Source organism: Marmota monax, unplaced genomic scaffold (assembly GCF_021218885.2).
Source record: "Marmota monax isolate L192 unplaced genomic scaffold, Marmota_monax_Labrador192_F-V1.1 WCK01_AAM20220418_F8-fsc00021, whole genome shotgun sequence".
Classification (NCBI taxonomy): Eukaryota; Metazoa; Chordata; class Mammalia; order Rodentia; family Sciuridae; genus Marmota; species Marmota monax.
The window spans coordinates 18,363,752-18,386,560 of NW_026695228.1; the positions used below are offsets into that span (position 1 = coordinate 18,363,752).

A 22,809-nucleotide genomic window follows, 5' to 3' on the forward strand; every position below is an offset into this window, starting at 1 on the left:
AGCGAACCAATGTCCCCAATGGTGACTGAGTACTCCAGCCTGGTGTAGACCTGGATCTAAAGTCACACGGAGGCGGTGGTTGGGGATGGGGCTGAGGATTTAGGACTTGCTTGTTCAGGCACTTAATAAGACTTGCTCCCCTTCTTCCCACCTGCCAGCCCCACCCAACAGTCTGTCCACAAGGCAGGGCATCTAGTCACCTATTGGTGACTTGCCATCAGGAAGTGACTGAGGGTTTAAAAGCAAAATCAACTGAGAAGAATGCTCCTTCCTGTGGGCCAGCTTTCCAGGGCACCTCTTCTTATCTAAGCAATAAGCAGGGGGCTGGGGAGGTGCCTTAGAGACAATCATCTATGCCCAGGCACAGTTAGCCACAGGCGGCTGGGATGGGAAGGTTTAGCCCAGAGAAGCAAGGGCTACTCTGGGGATGGAGGCACAGCCTTCCTTCCCACAGAGGCTGGCCTGGGCTCACTGACCTCCTGGGGCTCATCCCCACTGGCTGGGGGTTTTGCTTTATGGGGATAGGACAGTTTATCCTTGGAGAAAAAAAAAAAATAACAGGAAGGCATTTTGATCTATAGATTCAATGCAATTCTAATAAAAATTCTAGCGCGCGCGCACACACACACACACACACACATATATTAACAAGATGACTATAAAATGTGTAAAAAAAAGGTAAAAGAACCAGAACAGCCTAATAATTTTGGAAAATGTCTCCTTGGGCAGTGGGGAAGAGTAGGAGTGACTTCAGCATGGCTGGTGAGGGGTGAGTCCTTCACACATCATATGGGGAAACAAACAGGTTTTCCATTCCTGAAGAAGGCAGGCCTGCTCCAGTCCTGCTTGATACTCCTACTTCCTCAGTAATACCCTCAGGCCTCACAGTGTTTCCGTCTAGATAACAGAATCTGTAAAATGAGGCCACTTAGTTTACTTCCAAGACCATCTAATGTTCACACTCATTCATTTCTTGATTACCTGTGTTTACTCCTACTTCCATCCATCTTGCTGTTTCCCAAAATACTTCCCTACTTAAAACCAGCACAGGTTTTATGTGTAAACTCACCTGTTAAAGGTGAGTCCTGAGCCCTTGAACTCTCTCAGAGGGTCCCAGTATCATCCTTCTGCTCAGAGCACCAGAACTGGCTGAGAAAGCAGGTATGGCATTTGCTCCACATGAGGTGAACCGAATTTTATTTTTCTTCCCATTTTTCAGTGAAGATATTGAAGCTCACTGAGACAATATGATTTTCCCAGGGTCAGAGAGCTAATAACTGGCAGGGCGTAGGCTCAAACCTGGGAGCCATTTCCAAATCCTGAGCTTGCTCCATCTGTCTAGTTCCAACCATTTCAGGGCCTGCTATTGAATCAAGAATTGCCTCAACATTTATTTCCCTAAGTCCCCAAGCAGGGAAAAAGTATATAATCAACTAGCTATGCCAATCAATGGAACTAGCCACCAGCCAGGGGTCTGTATACTGCCTAAACGCCACTAGACCTCTGCAAGGAATGCCAAGCCATCTAGAGGGTCACTGGGGCAGGCTGATCCTGCTTCCAGTCAGCTGACCAACTCTCACAGGCAGCAGGCCCCTGGGATCACCCAGTGGTTGAAGTTCAAAGCTCGGTGGCAGTGTGGGATGGAACAGCTCAGGGAGGAACCTGGATCAGGGCATAAGAAACATTGGGAAGAAAGGATGGAGAGTGCCCCCCACTGTGGGGCACTGGGTCAGGAGAGCAGAAGAGATAATCAGCTTGGGCCCCACTCTCTCTCAGTGTCACTCCTGAGATAGGCCCCCAAGGACACTGTGCAAGGCTGTGGTTGGGGTTTATAAGTGGGACCAGGGGGTTGGAGTTGCCTGTTTGTCCTCTCTAGTAAAAGACTACAGCACCCCACTTCCTCATTGTAGTTTCAGACTTCTAGGCCTTTGCTACCCATCCTCCAGATTCTAGACCTAATTCAAGAGGCATGTTTTCCATGAGGCCCTATGCTGTGGCCCTCAGTCAAAGGCAGCCTGTAGTGGGCACTTCATTCCTTGAGAAGATTCAGAAATGCTGGTGCCTATGGGGCTTCTACCTGCTGCTTAGGCTGATCTGAACTGAAGTGGGCTATTCTCAACTCCTAGGAGCCCAGGAAGCCAAGATGCTCACTAGTCTCTGGCCTTCAAAGTCATCCCTTCAGCAAAGCTGGAAGGTCACTCCTTTCTCCTCAGTGGCAAAGGGAACTGTGGCAAGGGCTGTGGCCTGGGAGCCCTCTGGGGTCCACCGCCAATCCACGAGCAAACTACCAAAGTCCCTTTCCAGTTCAGATGAGGAAAGGGGACCTGTCCCTGTACTGAACGCAGCTTTTGTAGCACCCTGTTCTTCCAGGAAAGCCCAAGTCCTGGACCCTGCAGCTCAGGGTCAAACCCAATGGGTCTGGTCTCATATTACAAAGACCAAGACTCAGGGTTCTTCTGGGAGCTATACATGTAGGCACATCTCCGTGCTGAGACTGGACTTCCTGACAACCAAGGAAGTGACTGAGTAGTGGGCCCTATGAGGTAGAGAAGCCTACCTGCTCAAAGCCTCTAGAGGGGCAGCCCTGAAGCCAAGCTCCTGATTACCAGTTCCAGACCCATTCCACCACTCTACTGCTTCAAAAGCGGCCAGATTAGAGAAAAGCGGAAGAACACAATAGGTTGAAGCAGAACCCAATCCAATGTCCAGCATGCTTGATTCCTAGGCTACTGTCAGAAAGGGACGGGGTCCTGCTCTGATGTGGCCTTGCAGGGTCAGAAGGGATCTCAGAGGAATCTTGTGTTCCACCATAAATGACCTATTAAGATCTAGCAAATGAGGACTGAGGGTGTGGCTCAGTGGCTGAGTGCTTGCCTAGCAAGATCCTGGGTTTGATCGCCAGCATTGCAAAAAAAAAAAAAAAAGTGTGTGTGTAAAATAAAACCACACATCACACATCACAAAGTCTTCCCCTGATCCTATTTCCTCCCTGCTTCTCAGCACTAATCTGAAGCCATTTTTCCCCATCATGTTTACACTCTGCTTTTGCTTTCTTCCAGCACACGACATCTTAACATTTCCTGTTGTCAACAGTCTGCGTCCCTTTGGGGCTGGGGATGTGGCTCAAGCGGTAGCGCGCTTGCCTGGCATGCGTGCAGCATGGGTTCGATCCTCAGCACCACATACAGACAAAGATGTTGTGTCCGCCAAATACTAAAAAATAAATATTAAAATTAAAAAAAAAACAGTCTGCGTCCCTTTAGAGACCACCAGCTCCCTGAGGGTAGGGACTGTCCATGGCTGCCTCCCAGAAGCCTACATTGGTACCCCACAAAGAGCAGATGACCGGGCTGGGGATGTGGCTCAAGCGGTAGCGCGCTCGCCTGGCATGCGTGCGGCCCAGGTTCAATCCTCAGCACCACATACAAAAACAAAAAGATGTTGTGTCCACCGAAAACCAAAAAAATAAAAAATTTAAAAAAAAAGAGCAGATGACCAATGAAGTTGGTGTTGACCAAGTACAGGCATGTAATATCATTTTGTGTTTCCCAATTTGATAGAGATTCTCTTGCACTGTAGGTCAATTCTGAAACCTGTTTTCTCCTTCATTCAACACCATGTTGAGACTCAACAATGTGTTCCAACATTCAAGTCTGCTACTGTCTGACCCACCCACCACTCACTCCTCTTTTCTCAGCAAAGAGTAGGAGAATCAGAAAAGACCACCCAGCAAATCAAAGACAGCCCAGGAACTGGAACTCTGGGCTCTATTCAGCAACACAGAACCTAAGAACAGGCCAGAAGAAAACCAAAGGGCCTCTAAGTAGTCCCCAAAGAGCAGAAAGAACTGTGTAGGCACCCACTGGAATCATTCAAGTCTGGGGTCACCTGGCAAAGGAGAACTACTTGGCTTTTACCTTTCCATCACCAGCTGAGGACCCTCAGGGGGTTAGGGTGCAACAAAATGCACAGAGCCCAGTGCCAGGGACCCAATCTCCCATCAGCACCATGAGCCTCTCAGAATAGAGATGTCATCATGTCTAAACCCATGCGAGGTGGCAAGAACCCTGCAGGGCTATCCAGAGGCTGCTGTGAAAGCAGTTTGTAACTGGAGTGAGATCTGCTCCTGATCAAGGAGGCAGAGATGAGGCCTGCTCTTGAGGAGGTTTCTTCATACTGCTGAAGACAACAAAGGGTTGTGGCATTAGGAAGGTCTGCTCCAGTGTCCCTGCCCAGATTCCCCAGGGAAGCTCTCCCTCCTTTCTAACTGTCCCTCCCCAAAGCACAGCCCACTGCACCAAGATCTACTCTTCCCTTCAGCAGACACCACCACAGTTCCTGTGCCTGAAGGAAGCTGCCCAGGGCAGAAGCAACCAAGGACCCTTGTCCATGAAGATGCAGTTTGATCACAGGAAGACTGTCCCAGTTCAGGGTTGGGCATGACATGGAGAGTGTGAGCCCTCTGAGACTTCAGGTGTGTGGATTCTACTTAGGCATGAAGGCTATTCTTGCCTCACAACAATCCGTCCAGCCCCACATGCTGGATGGATCCTGCAAATTATTCCCAAGTAGTAGCAGTAGTAGTAGTAGTTGTAGTAGTAGTAGTATTGGCAGTGCTAGAAATTGAACTAGGGCCTATGCATGCTAGGCTAGTGCTCTGTTACTGAGCCACATCCCCAGCCCTCCCCAAAATTTTTTATGCAAAACAGCAACAGTAGCTCTGTAGAGGGCATAGCCCTTAGGACTGGGAATGTGTGGAGTGGATCTTGTGCCTGCCACACCACACAAGGGAAGAGTGCTCTAGCCCCTCACATGGGCTGTGCTGAGGCAACTTAAGTTGACTCAGCCAGATGACTACATTTGATAAAGATAAATAAAAGAACTGCTGAGGGAGCACAGCCCAAGAGAAGTCAAAAAGCAGCTTTTGAGCTGAGCTCTAACATGAAAACCAAGCTGTCAAGGGTGGAAGAGAGATAAGAAGGAAGGAGTCCCAGGGTGAGAGGGCAGTGTGAACAGACGAGTGGACACAGTGCTGTTCAGGAAATGGCCGGTGGCCAGAGGAGGTTGGAAAAGGCCACAAGGCCCAGGAAGAGCTTCCCACATTTTGCATGTGATGTGGAACACAAAAGATGAGTGAAAAGACAGTGTGAGGTCAGGGGAAAAAAGCCAGTGGCAAAGAGCTGGACACCAAGTGGGGGAAAGGACGCAGGGAAGGCCCAATTAGTGAGAGGGTTGAGGTTTGCAGGTCTGAACACAGCCATGGGGTGGAGGAGGGAGTGGGGGCAGGGCTCTGAAACAGGGCTGGAAGGAAAGAGACTCAGCGAGCAACAGGTGCTGGTGAAGAGAGCAGGGCAGGGAACAGCATGACGGGAGCTGCACGCAGTGCTACCTGTGCTTTTCGCCTTCCTCCTCCTCTTCTCTGAGTTGCTTGGTCTTTGGCTCCCCATCTTCTTTGTCCTGAAAAGAAAGGGAGAACACCATCTGCTCAGATGAATGTTCCTACTTCCAGTCTAGACCACCTGGGCGGCCAGTGAAGAACAGGACATCTCAGGAGTAAGGCACTAAGTCTAGAGAAGTCAACTCAGTCCTCCAGCACCTGATGGACACAATGCTGGAGATTCACTTCCCACCCTTCACTGCCTGGATAGAATTTAAAATCTACAACCCTATGGGGCTCAAGTGGTAGCGTGTTCGCCTGGCATGCATGAGGCAGTGGGTTCGATTCTCAGCACCACATAAAAGATATTGTGTCCACCTAAAACTAAAAAATAAAATAAAATCTACAACCCTAGCCCAGGCCCAGATACACAGTAACCCTCAAGACCAAAGAAGAGGGTCTGGATATAAGCACTCCTGAGTTAGCGGAGACTGGAGGTCACCAGCAACCTCTCCAGAAATACCCATTTGGTTCCCTTGAGGAGTCACATAGCTCAGACCAGGACCAGGTTTGTAACAAGACTCACTGCCCAGGCCTGAAGTGTACCCAGAGAGACAAAGGCAAGGGAAATTCATTTGAAGTTTATGTGGGAAAAGTATCTTCCAAATCTGGTTCTTCTAGGGGTATAGCTCAGTGGCCTAGCATGTGTGAGCTCTGGGTTCGATCCCTAGCACTGGGGAAAAAAAAAAAAAAAAAACCACAAAACCAGTCTGAGTCTTCTGCCTTCCTCCATCTCTAATTTTTTTTAAATTTTTTTAAATTTGTAGATGGACCCAATACATTTATGTTATTTATTTATATGTGGTGCTCAGGATCGAACCCAGTGCCTCATATATGTTAGGCAAGCATTCTACCACTGAGCTATAACCCCAGCCCCTCTTTTCTTTTTTGAGACAGGGTTTCACTATGATGCCATGCTGGTTTTGAACTTGTAGGCTCAAGTGATCCTCCTGCTTCAGCCTCTGAGGAGCTGGGACTAAAGGTGTATACCACTGAGCCCAGCTCTTCATAGTTTGTCTAGAGAAGTTGTATTTATCTTAACCTTGACACAGTATGCTTGTGCTGCAGGTGCCCTGAGGGCCACAACAGAAGGAAACTGCCATGCCATTCCCCCTTCAGAAGAAAAAAGTCCCTAGCCTTTCCTGCTCTCTGTTATTACTGCTATTATATTAGATCAGCCTGCCCTGTGGACAAACCAGAACACCGGCCAGAACCCTGTGTGATCAGCCCCACCAGTGTATGTGTGAGTACTCATATCCATGTGGACACACTACACGCCCAAGGCCCGACCAAGAAGCCCTGAATGCCAGGGTTGGCCCCCTGGAAGGTGTCAAAGCTCACTTCGTTGAACAACCTCTGACTTGCTAGAGCAGTGTTTTGAGAAGACACCTGGAAGCTCCTTGCATTAGCAACTGCTCTGATGATATTAGGTGACCTGCAATGATACACAAATCCATATAAAACAGCTGCCTGGAGAGACTCTCCTAGAAGTTTGTGTCTGCCACTGACAACTGCCTCCCTGGGAGTGCACCAAAAAGTGCAAAAATCACTTTTTGGTGGTGTTCATGGTAGAGACCTTGAGGGTGGTGACCGGACCCCACCTTTCCGGGCCATACAACCTACAGGGAAGGAGACCAGACGAGAGGCCTAGTCCAGAGAAAGGCTTCCGGAACGGGAACACATCTTTTCAACCAGGGCAGCTCCACTCATGGGAATAAGACAGCAAGAACAAATAACTGAACAACTGACAGCAGCCATGTGAGAGGTTAACATGGTTCTCAAGGAATGGGTGAAGGACTGTCTCTGGAGGGATGCCAAGATCTGGGTGTCACAGGATGGGGAGGGAGGAGCAGGAGGGACATTCCCACTGGAGAGCACACCTTGAGCAAAGGCAGAGTGAGCACTGCTGCAGCAGCAGAGGGGAAGGTGAAAGTGTAAGGTTGTCAAGGCAGGTGGGGCTGATCACAGAGAGCTCTGGCCAGTATTCTAAGGGAGAAAGAAGGGACCAGGAAGGGCCTGCTGACATCTGCCAGGCTGGGGGACAGGCAGAACCTGGGGATGGCCCGAGAGAAGAGTGGAGCACAAATGTAACAGGGAAACAAGTTAGTGTTCTCCAAGTGGCTCGCAGACTGCCAGGTCCTGGATGGGGCTTCCACAGAGGCCCAGCTGACACATGAGCCCTCTCTGAGTAAAGGTTCCCAAAGGAAGCAAGCTGAGAGCCTGGACATTCAAACAAAAGTTCCCCCACTGCCAGCCCGAGGACTCCCTGAAGGCTAGAGGCACTGTCTCAGAGGAAAGGATGACACCTGCCCTTGGCAAGTAAGTTAGGGACAGAACAGCAGAAAGGACTTCGCTCTGCCACAGCGGATAGGTGGGCAAGGCCCCCAACTCCACAGAAAGGCTTCTTTAAAAGCTCTGTGCAACTGGCAGAACAGGGAGAAGGCTGGGGAGGATCATCCTCTGGGAGGAGTACTCCACCAATACCATGCCCTTCCCGCCCTGGGCAAGGTCAAACAGTCTAACTGCTGCCATGGCTTATGGAGTCCCAGGGACACTCAAGTGCTTGGCAAAGGCCAGGGTATTCACAATAAATGAGAAAACATCCAAGTATGTAAATGACATTTTAAAACATCACCCAGCTTGCTGGCAGGTAGGAAGCAGCACTGCTCTGCAGACAGTACAATGAGGTTAAGGAAGACCCCTGCCTGGGATGCTCATCAGAACAGGGGATTGAGGCAGAGAAAGACACATCATGGCAAGAGCAGGGAATAGGCCACGAATATGGGGGATGAAGAGGAGGAAGTACTGCAGCCTTCCTGTTAAATGGTGATTCTCAGCTAGGATAATGAGCATTGACAAGATGGAAAATCACTTTGGGGCGGTCCTGGCCTGGGCCATGAGGCATGGTGTCCCCCTCACCTTCATCTGGGAAGCTAGGAGGAGATGCACACCAGGCTCAATGCCCACCCCAGTCTAAAGCCTCAAAGAACTCAGAACTAGAGGGCTCACAGGATCACCTGCTCCAGTTCCTCAATTCAAACCATGGGGAAACCCACGAAATGGCTGTCAGGCAAAAAAAAAAAAAAAAAAAAATTGTCCAAGGTCACAGAATCTATCTTTGGTTGCTGTAGGTCCGGCTAAAGGTCCTCCTGGTCCTGGCCCTGTGTTCTTGCCCATCAAGAGTGACACACAGTTTCTAAAAATGGTTCTGACCTCAGCTGCCTTTCCTGTGCTCCTCTTGTGGTTCAGATCTGGCCATGAGAATGCAGACCCAGCCACAACCAGTGCAAGCCCAGGTCGAGGCCCTAAGACAGTCAGCAGAAGAGCAGGCAGAACCTTAGGTATCCCATGTCCCAGGGATCTACAGACACCACACCCATCCCAAGGTCCTTAAATCAGACTCAGTGCCTAACTTCTCCCTCCACACACCCTTCCCAACCTCTCCATTTTTCTCCCTCCTTCCCAATCTCCATTCTTTATTTCTTCCCCCTCTCCTCCAGCAACTCCAAAGACTCAAACTCTCAGGAAGGCTGATGGCCAGAGGGCAGAAGAGCCATGGCCTAGATGGGGCCTTCCCCAGTCTGTTTGCCTGATTCCACATCTGACCTCACATCCTTTCCTCAACTTCCCCAGAGCTTGCAGGAAAAAGAAGCCTCTGCAGCAGGACTTCAGGAGGTCTCACAAATATCCCCACCTCAAACATCGGACATCCTTTTACCAAGGACAAAACTTTAAAAAGTAAATTAAAGTTGAACCAGTCAAAGTGGCACATACCCATAGTCCCATCATTCAGGAGGCTAAGGCAGGAGAATCGCTTGAGCCAGGAATTCCAGGTCAGCCTGGGCAACATAGCAAGACCCTGCTCCTTAAAAATAAATAAATAAATAAATACCAATAATGGAGTTGTTGAGCTGGGGATGTAGCTCAGTGGCACAGTGCATGCTTGGCATGCTTAAGGCCCTCGGTTTAATCCCCAGTGTCAAAATAAAATAATAAATTTAGAGTTGTGTGGGACTGGTATTTATTTCTCCTTAAGTATTCATTCAATAAGTCGGGCAGTGTGGCGTACACCTGTAATCCCAGCAACTCAAGCAGGAGGATTGTGAGTTCAAAGCCACAAATAGGACTGGGGATGTGGCTCAGTGGTCGAGTGCCCCTGAGTTAAATCCCTGGTACCAAAAAAAAAAAAAAAAAAAAAAAAGTTCAATAAGACTTTAGTGATGCCATTTTGGCCTTAAAAGTTTTCTCTTTGAGAAGATTTTTAGATATAGGACTATACAGATTTTCTGTTTCTTATTGAGTCAGCATTAATTTGTGTCTTTCAAGGAATGTGTATTTCACCTACTGAATTTGCTAGCATAAAGTGATTTATATTATTCCCTTACTACCCTTTTAGTGTCTGTGAGAACTGTGGCAATGTCCACTGATGGTGATAATTTGTGTTGTTTTCTTTTTCTTTTTTAAATACTTGAATTACTTCTCAAGTTCCATTTATATATTTATGTGGTGCTGAGGATCGAATTCAGTGGCTCAAGCATGCTAGGCAAGCACTCTACCACTGAGCCACAACCCCAGCCCTTTTGTTGTTTTCTTTATCGAACAACTACTAGAGCTTCAATCATCTTGGGACACCTTAACTCTTCAGACTTGATATTTTAGCTGTGGGTTTGCTCCTCATTCTCCTTTTTCTGGATGGAGCCCTCACTAGCTGAGTACCCCTGTCCCAGGATGGTACAGAAGTGACGGGCAGCATAAATCCACATTGCTGCCTGAATGGAGGGCCACTATCAAAAGCTTGATCATCAACCAGACAGATATGCAGGAGAGGGAGGGAGGGAAAAGGGAGGTTACTATGCTGTCTCCTGCTGTCATTTCCCCCAGATTAACACTAAGGCATCTCTTCCCTTGACTCAGGCCCTCAAGGATTTCCAGTGTACTCAAAGAAGCAGACTTAGAAAATGTAATTCTGAACTGGGTATGGCAGTGCACACCTGTAACCCCAGCAACTCAAGAGGCTGAGGCATGAGGAGTACAAGTTGCTAGCCTGGGCAACTCAGAGAATAAAACAGGGTTGGGGATGCAGCAGTGGTAGGGCACAGCTGCATTTAATCCCCAGTACCACACACAAAACCAAAAACCAAACAAACAAAAAAACCATCTGTGCCGTGAGTGGTGAGGAAAGCTTTATGGGGTGTTGGCACAGGATAGGTGTTATCAGGGAAAAAGGTGACCCTTAAACCAATTCTAGATGTGGTTACCAGGTGACTAAAGAAAAGAGAACTTTCCTGAGAGTGGTAACTACCCGGCAAAGACACAAGAGCAGAGCAAGGGCATGGTCATGGTCTGCAGAGCAGACCCACGTGGCTGGCCCAGCCAGGACTGGTCTGGGTCAGAAGAGCCCAAAATCCTTCCCAAGGCCTTCCTCTAGTGCTGCAGGGGGCAGAGCCTAGCAAGAAGGCCACTCTGAAAGGGCACTCAGGCAGTCTACCTGCTGAGTGGCACTGATTCACAGGAGGAGAAAGACCAGGACGAAGCAGGATTTCCACTCCTGCCTGGACTTGCCCCAACCTGCCACTGTTTGTGGGTGTGTGGAGGGTGGAGAGGGTTTAAGTGAGGGCTGGGAACTATGCTCAGGGCAGTTATGCCAAAGCTGAAGGGCCTGAGTTGAGGGGACGAGGGTAAGTCCCTCCTTCACTGGTATAATTCCCAAAGACAGCTTTTAGTTGTTGCCTGGGACTCTTTCCTTTCTAGAAAGGGATAAGAGAGGCAGCAAAGAGTTTCGAGAGACATTCCAACAGCAGATCTAACCTCCTCCAACCTTTAGCCCATTCCCGAAGCAGCTAGCTACCCAACTGGGAACACTTTGCAATGCCCAGATGGACATGCCTCACTGCACAGGCCTGCTGTCACTTCCATGGGAATCAACCCTCTGCACAACAGTCAAGAGAACACAAGACCTCAAGCCCTAGTCTCCTAAGAAAAGATCAAAGTTTGAGCCTTTCGAAGTCTAATTTGAGCTTAGGGTGAGGAGAAATCAAGATGGGTATCCAGTGCCTAAGGATGGGGCAGGAAGGGACTGGCAATGCTGGGGCAACCTGGCAGGTCCTATAATTTCACCCTGTTGCCATTCTCAGGATCAGGGCAGCCTCATGCTGGGGTGGAGAGATTTCCTGTCTGGGTGGCAGCACTGGGAGCTGTGTTCCAAGAGCACTCAGTGGGTAGGGCAGCTACCAGGAGACTGACTCACTGAAGATGGAATGATAAGCCCTAGGCTGAACGTACCACACCTGGAACCAGAAACTAAAAGCTCCTTAGTGGCCAGAAATAGGAGAGCGAGGCTTTGATTCTGCTGGGCAGGTGCGATCCCATTGGGCTATAGTGCTCCTCACTCTGGGTTCCCTGTATTCAACTTGCTGAGTGTCCACTGTGTACTGACCAGACCATAAGATCCTTGGGGACAGGCACTAATCTAACCCATCTGTATCCACAGTCCTGACCCAGACTATCAGGAATTGTACCTTCACTGGTACAATGTGGTAGAGTGCATGTGCCTAGGGAAAGTCCTGGCTCCATTCCATCCTGGCTGTGTGGCCTTGGGCAGGCTGTACCACCTGGCTGGCCTTGGTTTCTAAGAGCAATCACAGTGACATCATAGCATTATTACAGGAGGAAATGTTGAGGGATGAACGAGAAGAGCCTGCAGCTTAGGTAGATAGGTAGCAGTGTCTGAGGGGCAGGGAGAATCAGGTTGGGGCAGACAGAAAAGGGCCACAGAAAGGCAGCAGGGCCGTGGGCCCAGATGGCATGTCTCTTGTGACAGGCAATCCTGCAAGCAGACAGAGCTGCTTCTTAACACCTGCGTCACCAAGATACCAGAAGTGTTAGATGATGTGAGTGGGGGAGACAGGTCACTGACTCCTTGTTCAGAGCACTGCCAAGAACCAGGCTCAGAAAGTGTGGCAGGGAAAGCTGCAGACCATTACCCAAGAGTATAGAGCCAGCTAAAAGCCACAGCTCTCCTCTGGCTGCAGCCATCCCCTAGAGCTGAGGAAGAACAAAGGGCAGTGAGGAAGCTGGAGATAAGGACTGGAGATAAGAGCGGAACCAGGTCACGCAGTGGAAAGAACAAGGCTGTGGGGAGACAGGGAGGAGTCAGCAACTTGGGTCCTGCCAGTGACTCACTGGGAGAAGGCAAGCGCCTTTGACAAAAGAGGTGGCAGTGCAAAGTGGACAAAGAGAAAGGGTGTGGCAGCTTTGAGGCAGACTAGAGTTGCCAGGGCCTGTCAAGACGTCCTTGGCAGTAGAAAAGAGGGCCCCCCCTTTGTAAATGAGAGGCACAGTTGGTCCCATCGTCCAGACCCCATCTTAAGGCCAGGGCAATGGCACACAGAGCCCAGGGCAGCTCCTCACTGGCCCATCACACAGCTGCAAGTCAGAGGAGTGTGGGGAGCTGGCCCCAGGCCAAGTCTAGTCCTATTATTGCCACAAATACAACTGGGAAACCAGCCATAAGTGCTCCATGGAGCACAGCTGATAACTCCACCAGATTTTTTTTTTTGTTTAATTAGCCCACAAATATTGACTGGTCCCCGTAGTGCTAAGTACTGTAACACGGGTTACTGAGGATAGAAAGAACAAATCAGCACTAGCACCAAGTGGTGGTGGGAGGCTATGATTCTCCTGGGCAGGCTGTGATCCCACTGAGCTATAGTGCTCCTCACTCTGTTCATAGCAGGGTGGTATCCCCTCACCTGGATGCCTGGATGACTCCATGGTTAGACATAGTTCAGGTGCAAGAAGGTGCAGTTTTCTAGAGTAAGAATCTAGAGCTTTTCAGATTCTCAAGGGTGGATGGTGATCTAAAGGGGAAAGGGACAGTATCAAAATCACTTAGGAGAGCTGGGATTGTAGGTAGCTCAGTGGTAGAGCACTTGCCTAGCATGTGTGAGGCACTGGGTTAGATTCTCAGCACCACATATTAAAAAAAAAAAAAAAAAAAAAAGCACGGAGTAATCCCAGCCGCTAGGGAGGCTGAGACAGGAGGATCACGAATTCAAAACCAGCCTCAGCAACAGTGAGGCACTAAGCAACTCAGTGAGATCCTGTCTCTAAATAAAATACAAAATAGGGCTGGGGATATGACTCAGTGGTTGAGTGCCCCTGAGTTCAATCCCCAGTACCTTCCTCCCCCAAAAAAGCACTCAGGAAGGGTGGTGGCTTTTAAGGTGGCTGGGGAAGGATTTCCAAAGTCACCTGTCCTGCCTTTCAAGGGTGAATGGGAATGGGGACACAAGGTGGATGTGGAAGGGCAGCATAGGGAACTCCTAGCTCGAGGCCCCTCCCACTGCCCAGGGCTTCACCCCCACCAGTTCCAGCAAGAAATAACCCTGTGGAAGGTCATGCAGAGAGCTGAGCAAAAACCAGTCTCGCTTCTTTCCTTCACATGCAGCTAGACTAGGCCAGTTCCTCTGGGTGGCCAGTTGCTCCAAGATGCTCCAAACTCCCCACCCCAGACTCCCTGGAGGAAGCACTGTGGTATGGAGGAAGCCCAGGAAGGCCTGGAACAGCAGGGGCAGGTAAATCATGATGCCATGCTTACCTGTGATGGGGTCCTGGGCAAACTGAGGACCTCTCTCAAGCTGCCTCCTCCCCCGTTGAGGTGGAGTTGGTGCAACTTCAATAGGGGTGTTTGATATTAAAATAAGGCAGTCTAGGTCCCCATCTGGTACAGGACCATACCTGATGCCCACAGTGGTATGGACAGGGGAGACAGGGAGGACTCAGCATTGGCATTCTGGGATGTTCCAAGTCCAGTTGTTAAACAGTAAGGGGCCTGACTCAAACCCTGGTTCTTGCTGCATCCCTCCCGGGAAACCAGAATTTGTCTGTTACATTCCCAGCCTTGACTCAAAAAAGCCCAAGAAAGCAAACAGCCAACTGTTCCTTGCTGCCACACACTCCAAGAGCCACAACAGGTTTAGAAGTACCCAGGTGCCTGGGTCCTGAACCATGCTGGAATACGGAAGGATCATTTACTGTTAGACCAGCCAGCAAAGAAGCTGATCTATACCTGCCACTGCTTAAATGTGGTAACATTCATATGAATGGAATGCATTATCCTTTTCGGATAGTGCTTTCCTGTGGGGCCAAGTTTCTACAGATTGTTCACTATTAATCTTTAAAAATGAGGCTTAAACAAAAACAGCCTCAGTGTCCAATCTTGGATGAATGATTGAAGAAAATGTGGCATGTGTATTCACACATATGTACACACATGCACAATAGACTATTATTTGGCCTTGAAAAAGGAGGAAATTCTGTCACTTAAAACAACATGGATGAACATGCAGGACATTATGCAAAATGAAATAAACCTGGCACAGAAAAAAACAATGCATAACCTCACTTATATGTGAAATTGAAAAGCATTAAACTCATAGAAACTGAGAATAGAAAGGCGGTTACCAGAAGAAGGGGAAAATGAACAGGGAAAGGGAAGATGCTGACCAAAGGGCATAAGTTCCAAACACACAAGAGTGAGATCTGTGCAGTCACTAATAATATATTATAGATTTCAAAATTGCCAAAAAGCATTTTTAAACATTTGCATCATCAAAAAATGGTATGCCAGAGGTGATTGATATATTAATTAGCTTGACAATGGTGTTTTGTTGTTGTTACTGGTAATTGACCCCAAGGGTGCCTGACCACTGAGTTACATCCCAGCCCTTTTTTATTTTGAGACAGGGGTCTTGCTACATTGCCAAGGCTGGACTCGAACTTGTGATCCTCCTGCCTTGGCCTCCCAAGCTGCTGGGATTACAGGCATGCACCATCACACCCAGCTTTGATTTAATCTTTCTATAATGCATATAATGTGATATCAATATATCACACTATACTCCATAGATACAATTATTATTTGTCAACAATACTTTTTTTAAGATTTCAAGAGAATTTTATTTTTTCAATTACATACATTTTAATGAGTGACAGAGTGCTCACAAGACAATTGGTTCTGAAACAATTCTGAATTATAATAATGGTGATGGTTACTGATCATTCCACTCTTTTAGGGTAATTCTGCCAACAGGAGATGGATTACATTCTATCTCCATCTGTGTAGTTAAAAACACCCATGCAACAAGGCAGAAAGTGGTTTCACTAGCTAGCACTGTAATGCCATGTTTATCATGAAAATCTGGTGAGTGTTTTATGTGGCTCTGTCTTGCCATAACTGAGTGCATATCTGGCCAAGGGAAACATCATGAAGGTATGTCAGGATTGCAGTTGGTTGCAGTTACTGGTCTTAAATTAGTTGCAAAGAGACCTGACAATGACACTGAAGCCCAGATGCTCTCCTCAGAATGTTCTAGATTCAGCTTCCAATGGTGTAACAGAGGGCAAAAAAAGAAGATGGTGGACCTGCAACTCTGGTTTGTCTGTTTTTAACAATACTTTTTTTTTTTTTTTTTTAAATGAGACTCAAATTAAGAATGACTCCCTCAGGAATGAGTGATAAGAGGCCCCAGGCTAGAAGAAGAGGTAGCACATCTGTGAGGATTCTGCAGGGAAGCCATAGAATTTGTAATTAATTTGTAAACCCATCACAAACCTCCAGGACAGCTGAAAGATGGTCAGTGGGTTTTGGCACTCTCTCTAGCCATTTTTAACAGAAAGGTGTTCTTCCCATGACTTATAATGATAACCACCCCAAACACTTGTCTTTACCTGAATTTACCTGATATTTGTCATCAGTCTTCCTTCTAGACTGAAAGGTCTGAGAGGCCTATCCACCACTGTTCCCCTGTAGGTGGCACACAACAGCAGTTGGGCCAAAACTGAATAAACAACCAGGAGAGACAGGAGACTCGAATCAATTCCCCATCTTTTTTTTTTTTTTTTAAGAGAGAGAGAATTTTTGTATAACCCTGAGGGTCTCCTTCCATTTCCATGCAATTTCCCTTCTCTCTCCCTTTCCCTCCCACCTCTCATCCCTGTTTAATGTTAATCTTCTTAGGGGGAGAAATGAATAACAGTAGAGGGGGTAGAGAGAGAAGAGGGGAGGGGAGGGGAGGGGAGGGGGGATAATAGAGGATAGGAAAGGCAGCAGAACACAACAGACACTAGTATGGCAATATGTAAATCAATGGATGTGTAACTGATGTAATTCTGCAATCTGTATATGGGGTAAAAATGGGAGTTCATAACCCACTTGAATCAAAGTGTGAAATATGATATATCAAGAAATTTGTAATGTTTTGAACAACCAACAATAAAAAATTAAAAAAAAAAAAGAGAATTTTTTTAAAATTTATTTTCCAGTTTTCGGTGGACACAAAATCTTTATTTTTATTTTATGTGGTGCTGAGGATCGAACCCAGTGCCCCACACATGCCAGGCAAGTATGCCACCGCTTGAGCCACATCCCCAGCCCTCAATTCCTCATCTTACAGGATAGAGCCTCTTGTCTGAGCCTCCCACTGTCAGACCATTTTAATGACAGCATTAACTATCATTAGCCTTGTTGCACGGGTGAGGCACTGAGGCTTGGTTATATCTAACTTAGGACTATGCTAGTCATGAAGGTATGACAAGATTGGGTGAAGCTCAACAGCGTGGGAACAGAGACCATTAAAAGCCCCCAGTTCCACACATCTGTTCATTTATCCTTTAGTTATCTTTTCTCCCCTCTCCTCCAAAAATTTTTTCTCTCCTGCAAAATTAACCCTACCCACTTCTTGGGCATGTGGTAGGGATAAAATCTAACTAAGATCCACAAAATTGGAAGATATCCTATTATCCTATTGGAAGGTGAGCTCTGGGGAGACCTGGACCCAGCTGTCATTCATTTCAGTTCTACTGTATTTCCTACAGTATCAGCTATCCTTTTTCTTAAGGGTTAACAATATGCCAGGCAAGTGATTATTCAACTAATTGAACAACACTGACATTATTGAATATAATCAACATTATTCAATGACTGTTGTCAACATTAGCCTTTCTGCTTTCAGAGATGAGAAAAATGGAGGAGCAGTTTAATTAAGTAATCCATCCAGAGTCACAAAGCCCGGGGTTGCCAGGACCCAAATGGTAGGTACAGCAGTCCTTCAAGCCTCGGCTATTTCCCTCTAGAACCCCCACTTTGCTCTGGCCTGTCCCCTGCCCCCACCTGGCACACTCACGCATCTACAACCTTTCACAAGGGTAGAATCACTCTTGAAATGAGGTGAGTTAAGAGATATAAAGAGTACCATTTATTACAAGGATAGGTATTACCAGCCAACACCACAGCCCTGCAGGACCACATCAAATTCCTAACATCTACATCATGCCATGGCTTACCCTAAAATGCTTAGTCCTCGCCCAATGCACAGGTGTCAAAGCTCCCTAGATCTTACCTGAACAGCAGACTTGTGGAAACCTGACTTCACAATCCCACGAAGTTCATCTTGTTGATTGATATTGCCAAGCTACAGGCTTTCAAACAAGCCCCAAAGGGCAAGTCTGCTCTTCCCTGAGAAAAACTGCAGCCCAAATACTCCTAAATCCTTGTGCCTATCTAGCTGCTTCTGGGTCTTCTCATTTGGCAGATAAAAAAGTGACTAAAGCCAATCTGTTGCCCTCAGAGAGCTGGATGGAGGAAGATTAAGGGGGAGGCAGGGAAGGGACAATCACCACACAGCAAGCACCACAGGTGCCTCGGCAGTACAAGCACAGGGGAATGTGGAGCCTCAGTCCACTTGGAGAGCAAGTGAGCCACCAAGTAGGGAAGAGAGAACATCCAGGCCAAATGAGCAGGGTAGGGAGTGCTGGGATCACTGGAAGGAACAGGTGATGAAGATAAGCCCTGCATCAAAGAGGAGAGAGTAAGATGACATTTACCCCACAAGCACTGAGAAACCAGCAAGAGCCAGATGTAGTGGGATGCAGCAGTTGAAGAGGGAGGACAGGTAGGGCGGTGGCAACAATGTGACTAGATATATTTATAAAGATCATTTAGCTAGGGCCAGAAAGGAAAATGCAAAGGTCATTGGTTGAAGCCACTGAAAGAACAAGCGGATGTGGGTTAGGAAAGCTACCTTCATACCCCAAAGACAGCAGAGGGCAGCTGCCTCTGAGTCTTTTTGGAGGGACAGCCCCTTCCAGCTTAACAGCATCATGTACTGATAGTAATTAGTTCACACTGCAACAATGTGCCCACCAGGACTCTGACCCCCACAACTACCTGTGGATCAGATATCATCATCCTATTCAACCAGGTTTAAGAAAACTAAGAGACTTAAAAAATGGCTCACAGCTAATAAAAGATGGATGAGCATGTAAAGTGAGGTTTCCTGTCTGCATCACGCTTTCAAATAAACAGCCACAGTTTTGCTTTCTGCACAACTGCCAGAGATATGTGACCACGTCCATTCTTAGACCAAATGAGAAATAAACATATATGTATATGTATAAATATATATGTGTGTATGTATATATATATATGTGTGTGTGTGTGTGTGTGTATGTATATATATATTTAAAAACCCACAATTGGTTGCACTGCAAAGGCTCAGATATCATCTAGTGCAGGGTGAACTATATCCAACCACAGTGCCCACCAAACCAGAATCTTCCCAGGTAAGATCTGGGAATCTGAAGGTTCAGTGGGCAGCCTACTCCAGGGTCATAACTCTAACACATGACCCAGTTGAAGAGCCTCTCAGAGCACATCCCTCTTCTTCAAGTTGGTAACCCAGAGGAGGAAGTGACCAGCTGCCTGAGGGCTACTGTGGTTCAGAATAGACTCTGGACATAGAGCTGCAGGGAAACACTCATAACGCATTTATCCAGAGGGCCAGAGGTAAAGTGTGCAGCAAGAGAATGGGAGAAGCTAGTGCAAGACCTCAGGTCTCTGGACCTCAAGTCGAGTGGTCTGCCACTTTACCACATCACCTGGAGTGATGCAGGAGATGGACTGAAGTCTGGGTTCCCCAAGTCTTCCTGTGGGCTGTTCAGTGACTGAGCCCTGCTTCGTTTGGGAAGGTTCCACATTGAGCTTTGTGGGGAAGAAGGATCTACTCTGTACTACCAAAACCAAAGGTGTCCAACACTCACTTTCCCAGCCTGCCTTGCGGCAGGAAGGTGACTCTGGCATTATTGCTCCATCTCAGGATGGTGGGGGTGAGGTGGGGGCTGGCTTCTCTCTGAAGGCAGTTGCAGAAAGGCTGATTAGAATCTGATCCTAGGGCACAGAGGCGGCAAAACAAGCTTCAATGCCCAGCACTTAAGACGGTAATGGTCTCCTCACTGAGCAACTTTTCAGTTTTTCCATGAATGCTGGGCTTCTTTCTAGCCAGGTACCTCCAAGGCTGGCTCTCTTTTTAAAAAAACAAACACATAGTGCTTTGTTTTCTTCTAAAATCAACCCAAATGGATTTCTGTTGCTAGCAACTAACTGCCTAGGCTACGTGTGGCCAGTGATAGTAGTAGCCTGATAATGTGTGCAGCAGTTTGTAGGGGTCAAAGTTCTTATCTTTTACAGTTTGTCCAATCATAGGGAGACCCTGGGAGATGCAGGAAGAGAAAAGATCCCAAACCCACGCTGCAAATGGTGAAGCCAGGGCTTGGGATGATAAGTGCTCTGTAAGCGGGTCCCAATAGGCTCCCCACATCTAACCACCGCAAAGGCCAATTGCTGATGCAAAGCCCTCATCTGACCTGGGGGCCATCTTTCCATTCCCTGCATTGCAATACAAACTGAGCTTTTATGAAATGTACTGGGCCCCAAAATGAGGCACTCAAGTTTGAAAAGCAAAATTCTTTACAAGTCAATTTTCAGATAAATCAGAGTTTTACAGAACAGCAAAGTCTGCTGAAGATCCTAGGAAACCAGAAGCTATTTTAACCTCTGATCAGCTGCTTCTCAAAGTATCACAGTCTGAGAAGTAAAGGTAAGACAGCTGTCTCCTCTCTGGTGTGATCCACAAGTGTTAATATCTAATTAAAATCCAAATTTAAACTACGAGTCAGAGCTGGCACATTTATTTGTGGGGGAAAACACTGCTTAAACAAGGTCTTATAATCCTCACCTACACACACTTCTTTGGAAAACAAAGCACTTTTTTTTTTCTTCTTGCAGTGCTGCAGATGAAACCCAGGGCTTCACACATGCTAGGTGAGCAATCTACCACTGAGCTACATCCCTACACCAAAGCAAAGCTTTTTTTTTTTTTAAGCCTAATGTGCTCAGCTGAAAGGTTGATAAAGCAAAGTCACATGTACCTGTTGTGGAACTGCAGGTGAATTGTTTGGTTTCTCAGAGGTTCAGTTTCTTCAACTGCAAAGTGGCATTAAGCAAGGGACTATATATGCTGTGACAGCTCTGCAATGTGTCCAGGTGAATAAGTCCTTGGTCAGGGGCTCACCACCTTCATGACAATAGAGGCTGAGGTTCCTGCCTGTGTCTTCAGGGTGATGCCCTCCCACCCCCCTGCAGGATTATATATCAGATCCTCCCATTCATGCCTCATTCCTTCAATCAGAGCAGCAGTGTCATCCAGAGAAAGACCCAACCCCTCCCTGGCCACAGTCAGAGGGCAGACCTTCTTGCATGCACAGAGTAAAAGTCCAAGCAAGACAAGGCAGGCACTATGTGCAGGGGCCAGGGAGGAGGAAGGAGCTTCTAGGGCCCATCTTCCTGAATTCAGACCCTTTCCACTCCTGCCTGTTCTGCTCTTCCTCTGCATAAAAATCTCTCCTCCTCTTCCATGCCCTTTACTCAATCTATCCTTAATTATTTTCCCTGCATCTCTACCAGGCCAGATTCCATGAGTGTCACAGTATGGATACAGAGTCCACAAGAGGACACGATCCATAAGCCAACCAAAGAGAAGAAGTGGGGTACATGCAACCATACTGGGTTCAGAAGCCCCCAGTCCATGCAGCCACTGCATGCAAGTGTCATAACCACACCTTGCAGAAAGTCCTCCCTCCAGGACGCAACATCCCTCCACTGTGTGGGCAGCATATTGTATTATAACTGATGGTACAGAGGCCAGCCTCCTGGCTGGGCCCAGACTCACCTCGCTCAAAGCAAGAGCCAGCCAGCCTCACTGACTTCATTCCCCAAGCCACAGTGGCACTCAACAGTAACAGTGACGACAGCCCCATGCCTGGCAGATGAGAGCCTCAGGAGAATAACTCAAATGCTCACTCTCACTCCCCTAGGTAGGAGGAGGCTGCCTGTGACTTGGACCCAGAGCAGGAAAGCCTGGCCCACACAGCAAACACAGGTACTTTTTTTTTTTTTTTTTTAAGGATCCAAATTACCTGGCAAGAAATCTAGCAGATGCCCTGCCCTAAAAACAATGGGAGCGAGGAGACGACTGGGGTTGTGGCCCAGTGGTGGAGCTCTCACCTAGCACGGGCAAGGCCCTGGGTTCAATCCTCAGCACCACTAAAAATAAATAAAGATATTGTGTCCAACTACAAAAGAAAAAGAAAAAATAAATAAAACAATGGGAGGGGACGGGGGCTAACCTTAAAAGGACAAAAGTGTTTTGCCCCATCCCTCACATTTTCTCTAGACAGAGCAGCTCTTCAGAACACTGAATCAAAACAGCCCCGGAGTGTAGATTTTACTCCCCACAGGGAGTCGTCACCACAGCAACTGTTCTTCCTCTTGGAACTCTGTCAAGAGTACAAGCTGTTGCTTCTCTCCAAAACAAAATTGGGGAAAAGCTAGGGCTCTAGGGTCAATGGTAGGGCCCTGCAGGAGGAGGGCCGCACATGATAGAAGCACAGCAGTTTCCACTGGAGTCTCCCAGACCTTTGACCACTGTCTAGACCCTCCCAGCTGCTTAGGGAGTGCGTGGAAGGGTTGTAGCTATGGAGGTGGGGGGTGTTGGGGTGTGAAGGTGTGAGTTGTGGGTAGGGTGGGGTGTTGGGGTATATGAGAAGTGAGTATGAAAGGAGTGAAAGGTGCTGTGTGGGGAGGACTTTGGTGATAGGGCTGGGAGAGTTCTGTCATGTTGTGAAGTTGGGGGAGCAGGAGGAGATGTAGGGTGCATTGTCTGCAAGGAGGAGGATGTGGGGAGTATGCTGGTGTATGTTCATGTGTACATACATGCATTAGAGGTGGGCTGGGGCTATGGGGTTGTACTGTTGGAGGTGTGTGGGAAGTATGTGGGTGCAGGTTGTGGGGAGGTGTTCCTAAGGAGCCCAAGATAAAACATGGAACACATCTCTCCTGACAACAATGAATTACATGAAGTGCATTTCAATTCCATATTATAGTTCTCAGTGTCCATTCTAGAAATCAACCAAATCCTGGTCAAATCGTGTACAGGGTTCCACAGAAAACCACCACCTAAACACGCTGCCCATGT

General features: G+C 47.7%; 1 protein-coding gene across 2 annotated transcripts in view; it reads right to left on the reverse strand.

Annotated features, from left to right (window-relative positions):
• The window catches only part of Ccdc12 (coiled-coil domain containing 12), a 51,307-nt gene that overhangs the window by 16,537 nt on the left and 11,961 nt on the right, over nt 1-22,809 (reverse strand). The window contains exons 2-3 of one of the 2 annotated variants that reach the window (XM_058576789.1): nt 9,212-9,302; nt 5,390-5,457 (exon numbers count right to left, since the gene is read on the reverse strand). In XM_058576789.1, coding sequence (XP_058432772.1) covers nt 5,390-5,457; nt 9,212-9,226 — 83 coding nt within the window. In that variant the 5' untranslated portion in view covers nt 9,227-9,302. The remainder of the gene's footprint in view (nt 1-5,389; nt 5,458-9,211; nt 9,303-22,809) is intronic. The other variant, XM_046437653.2, reaches the window with a different exon arrangement.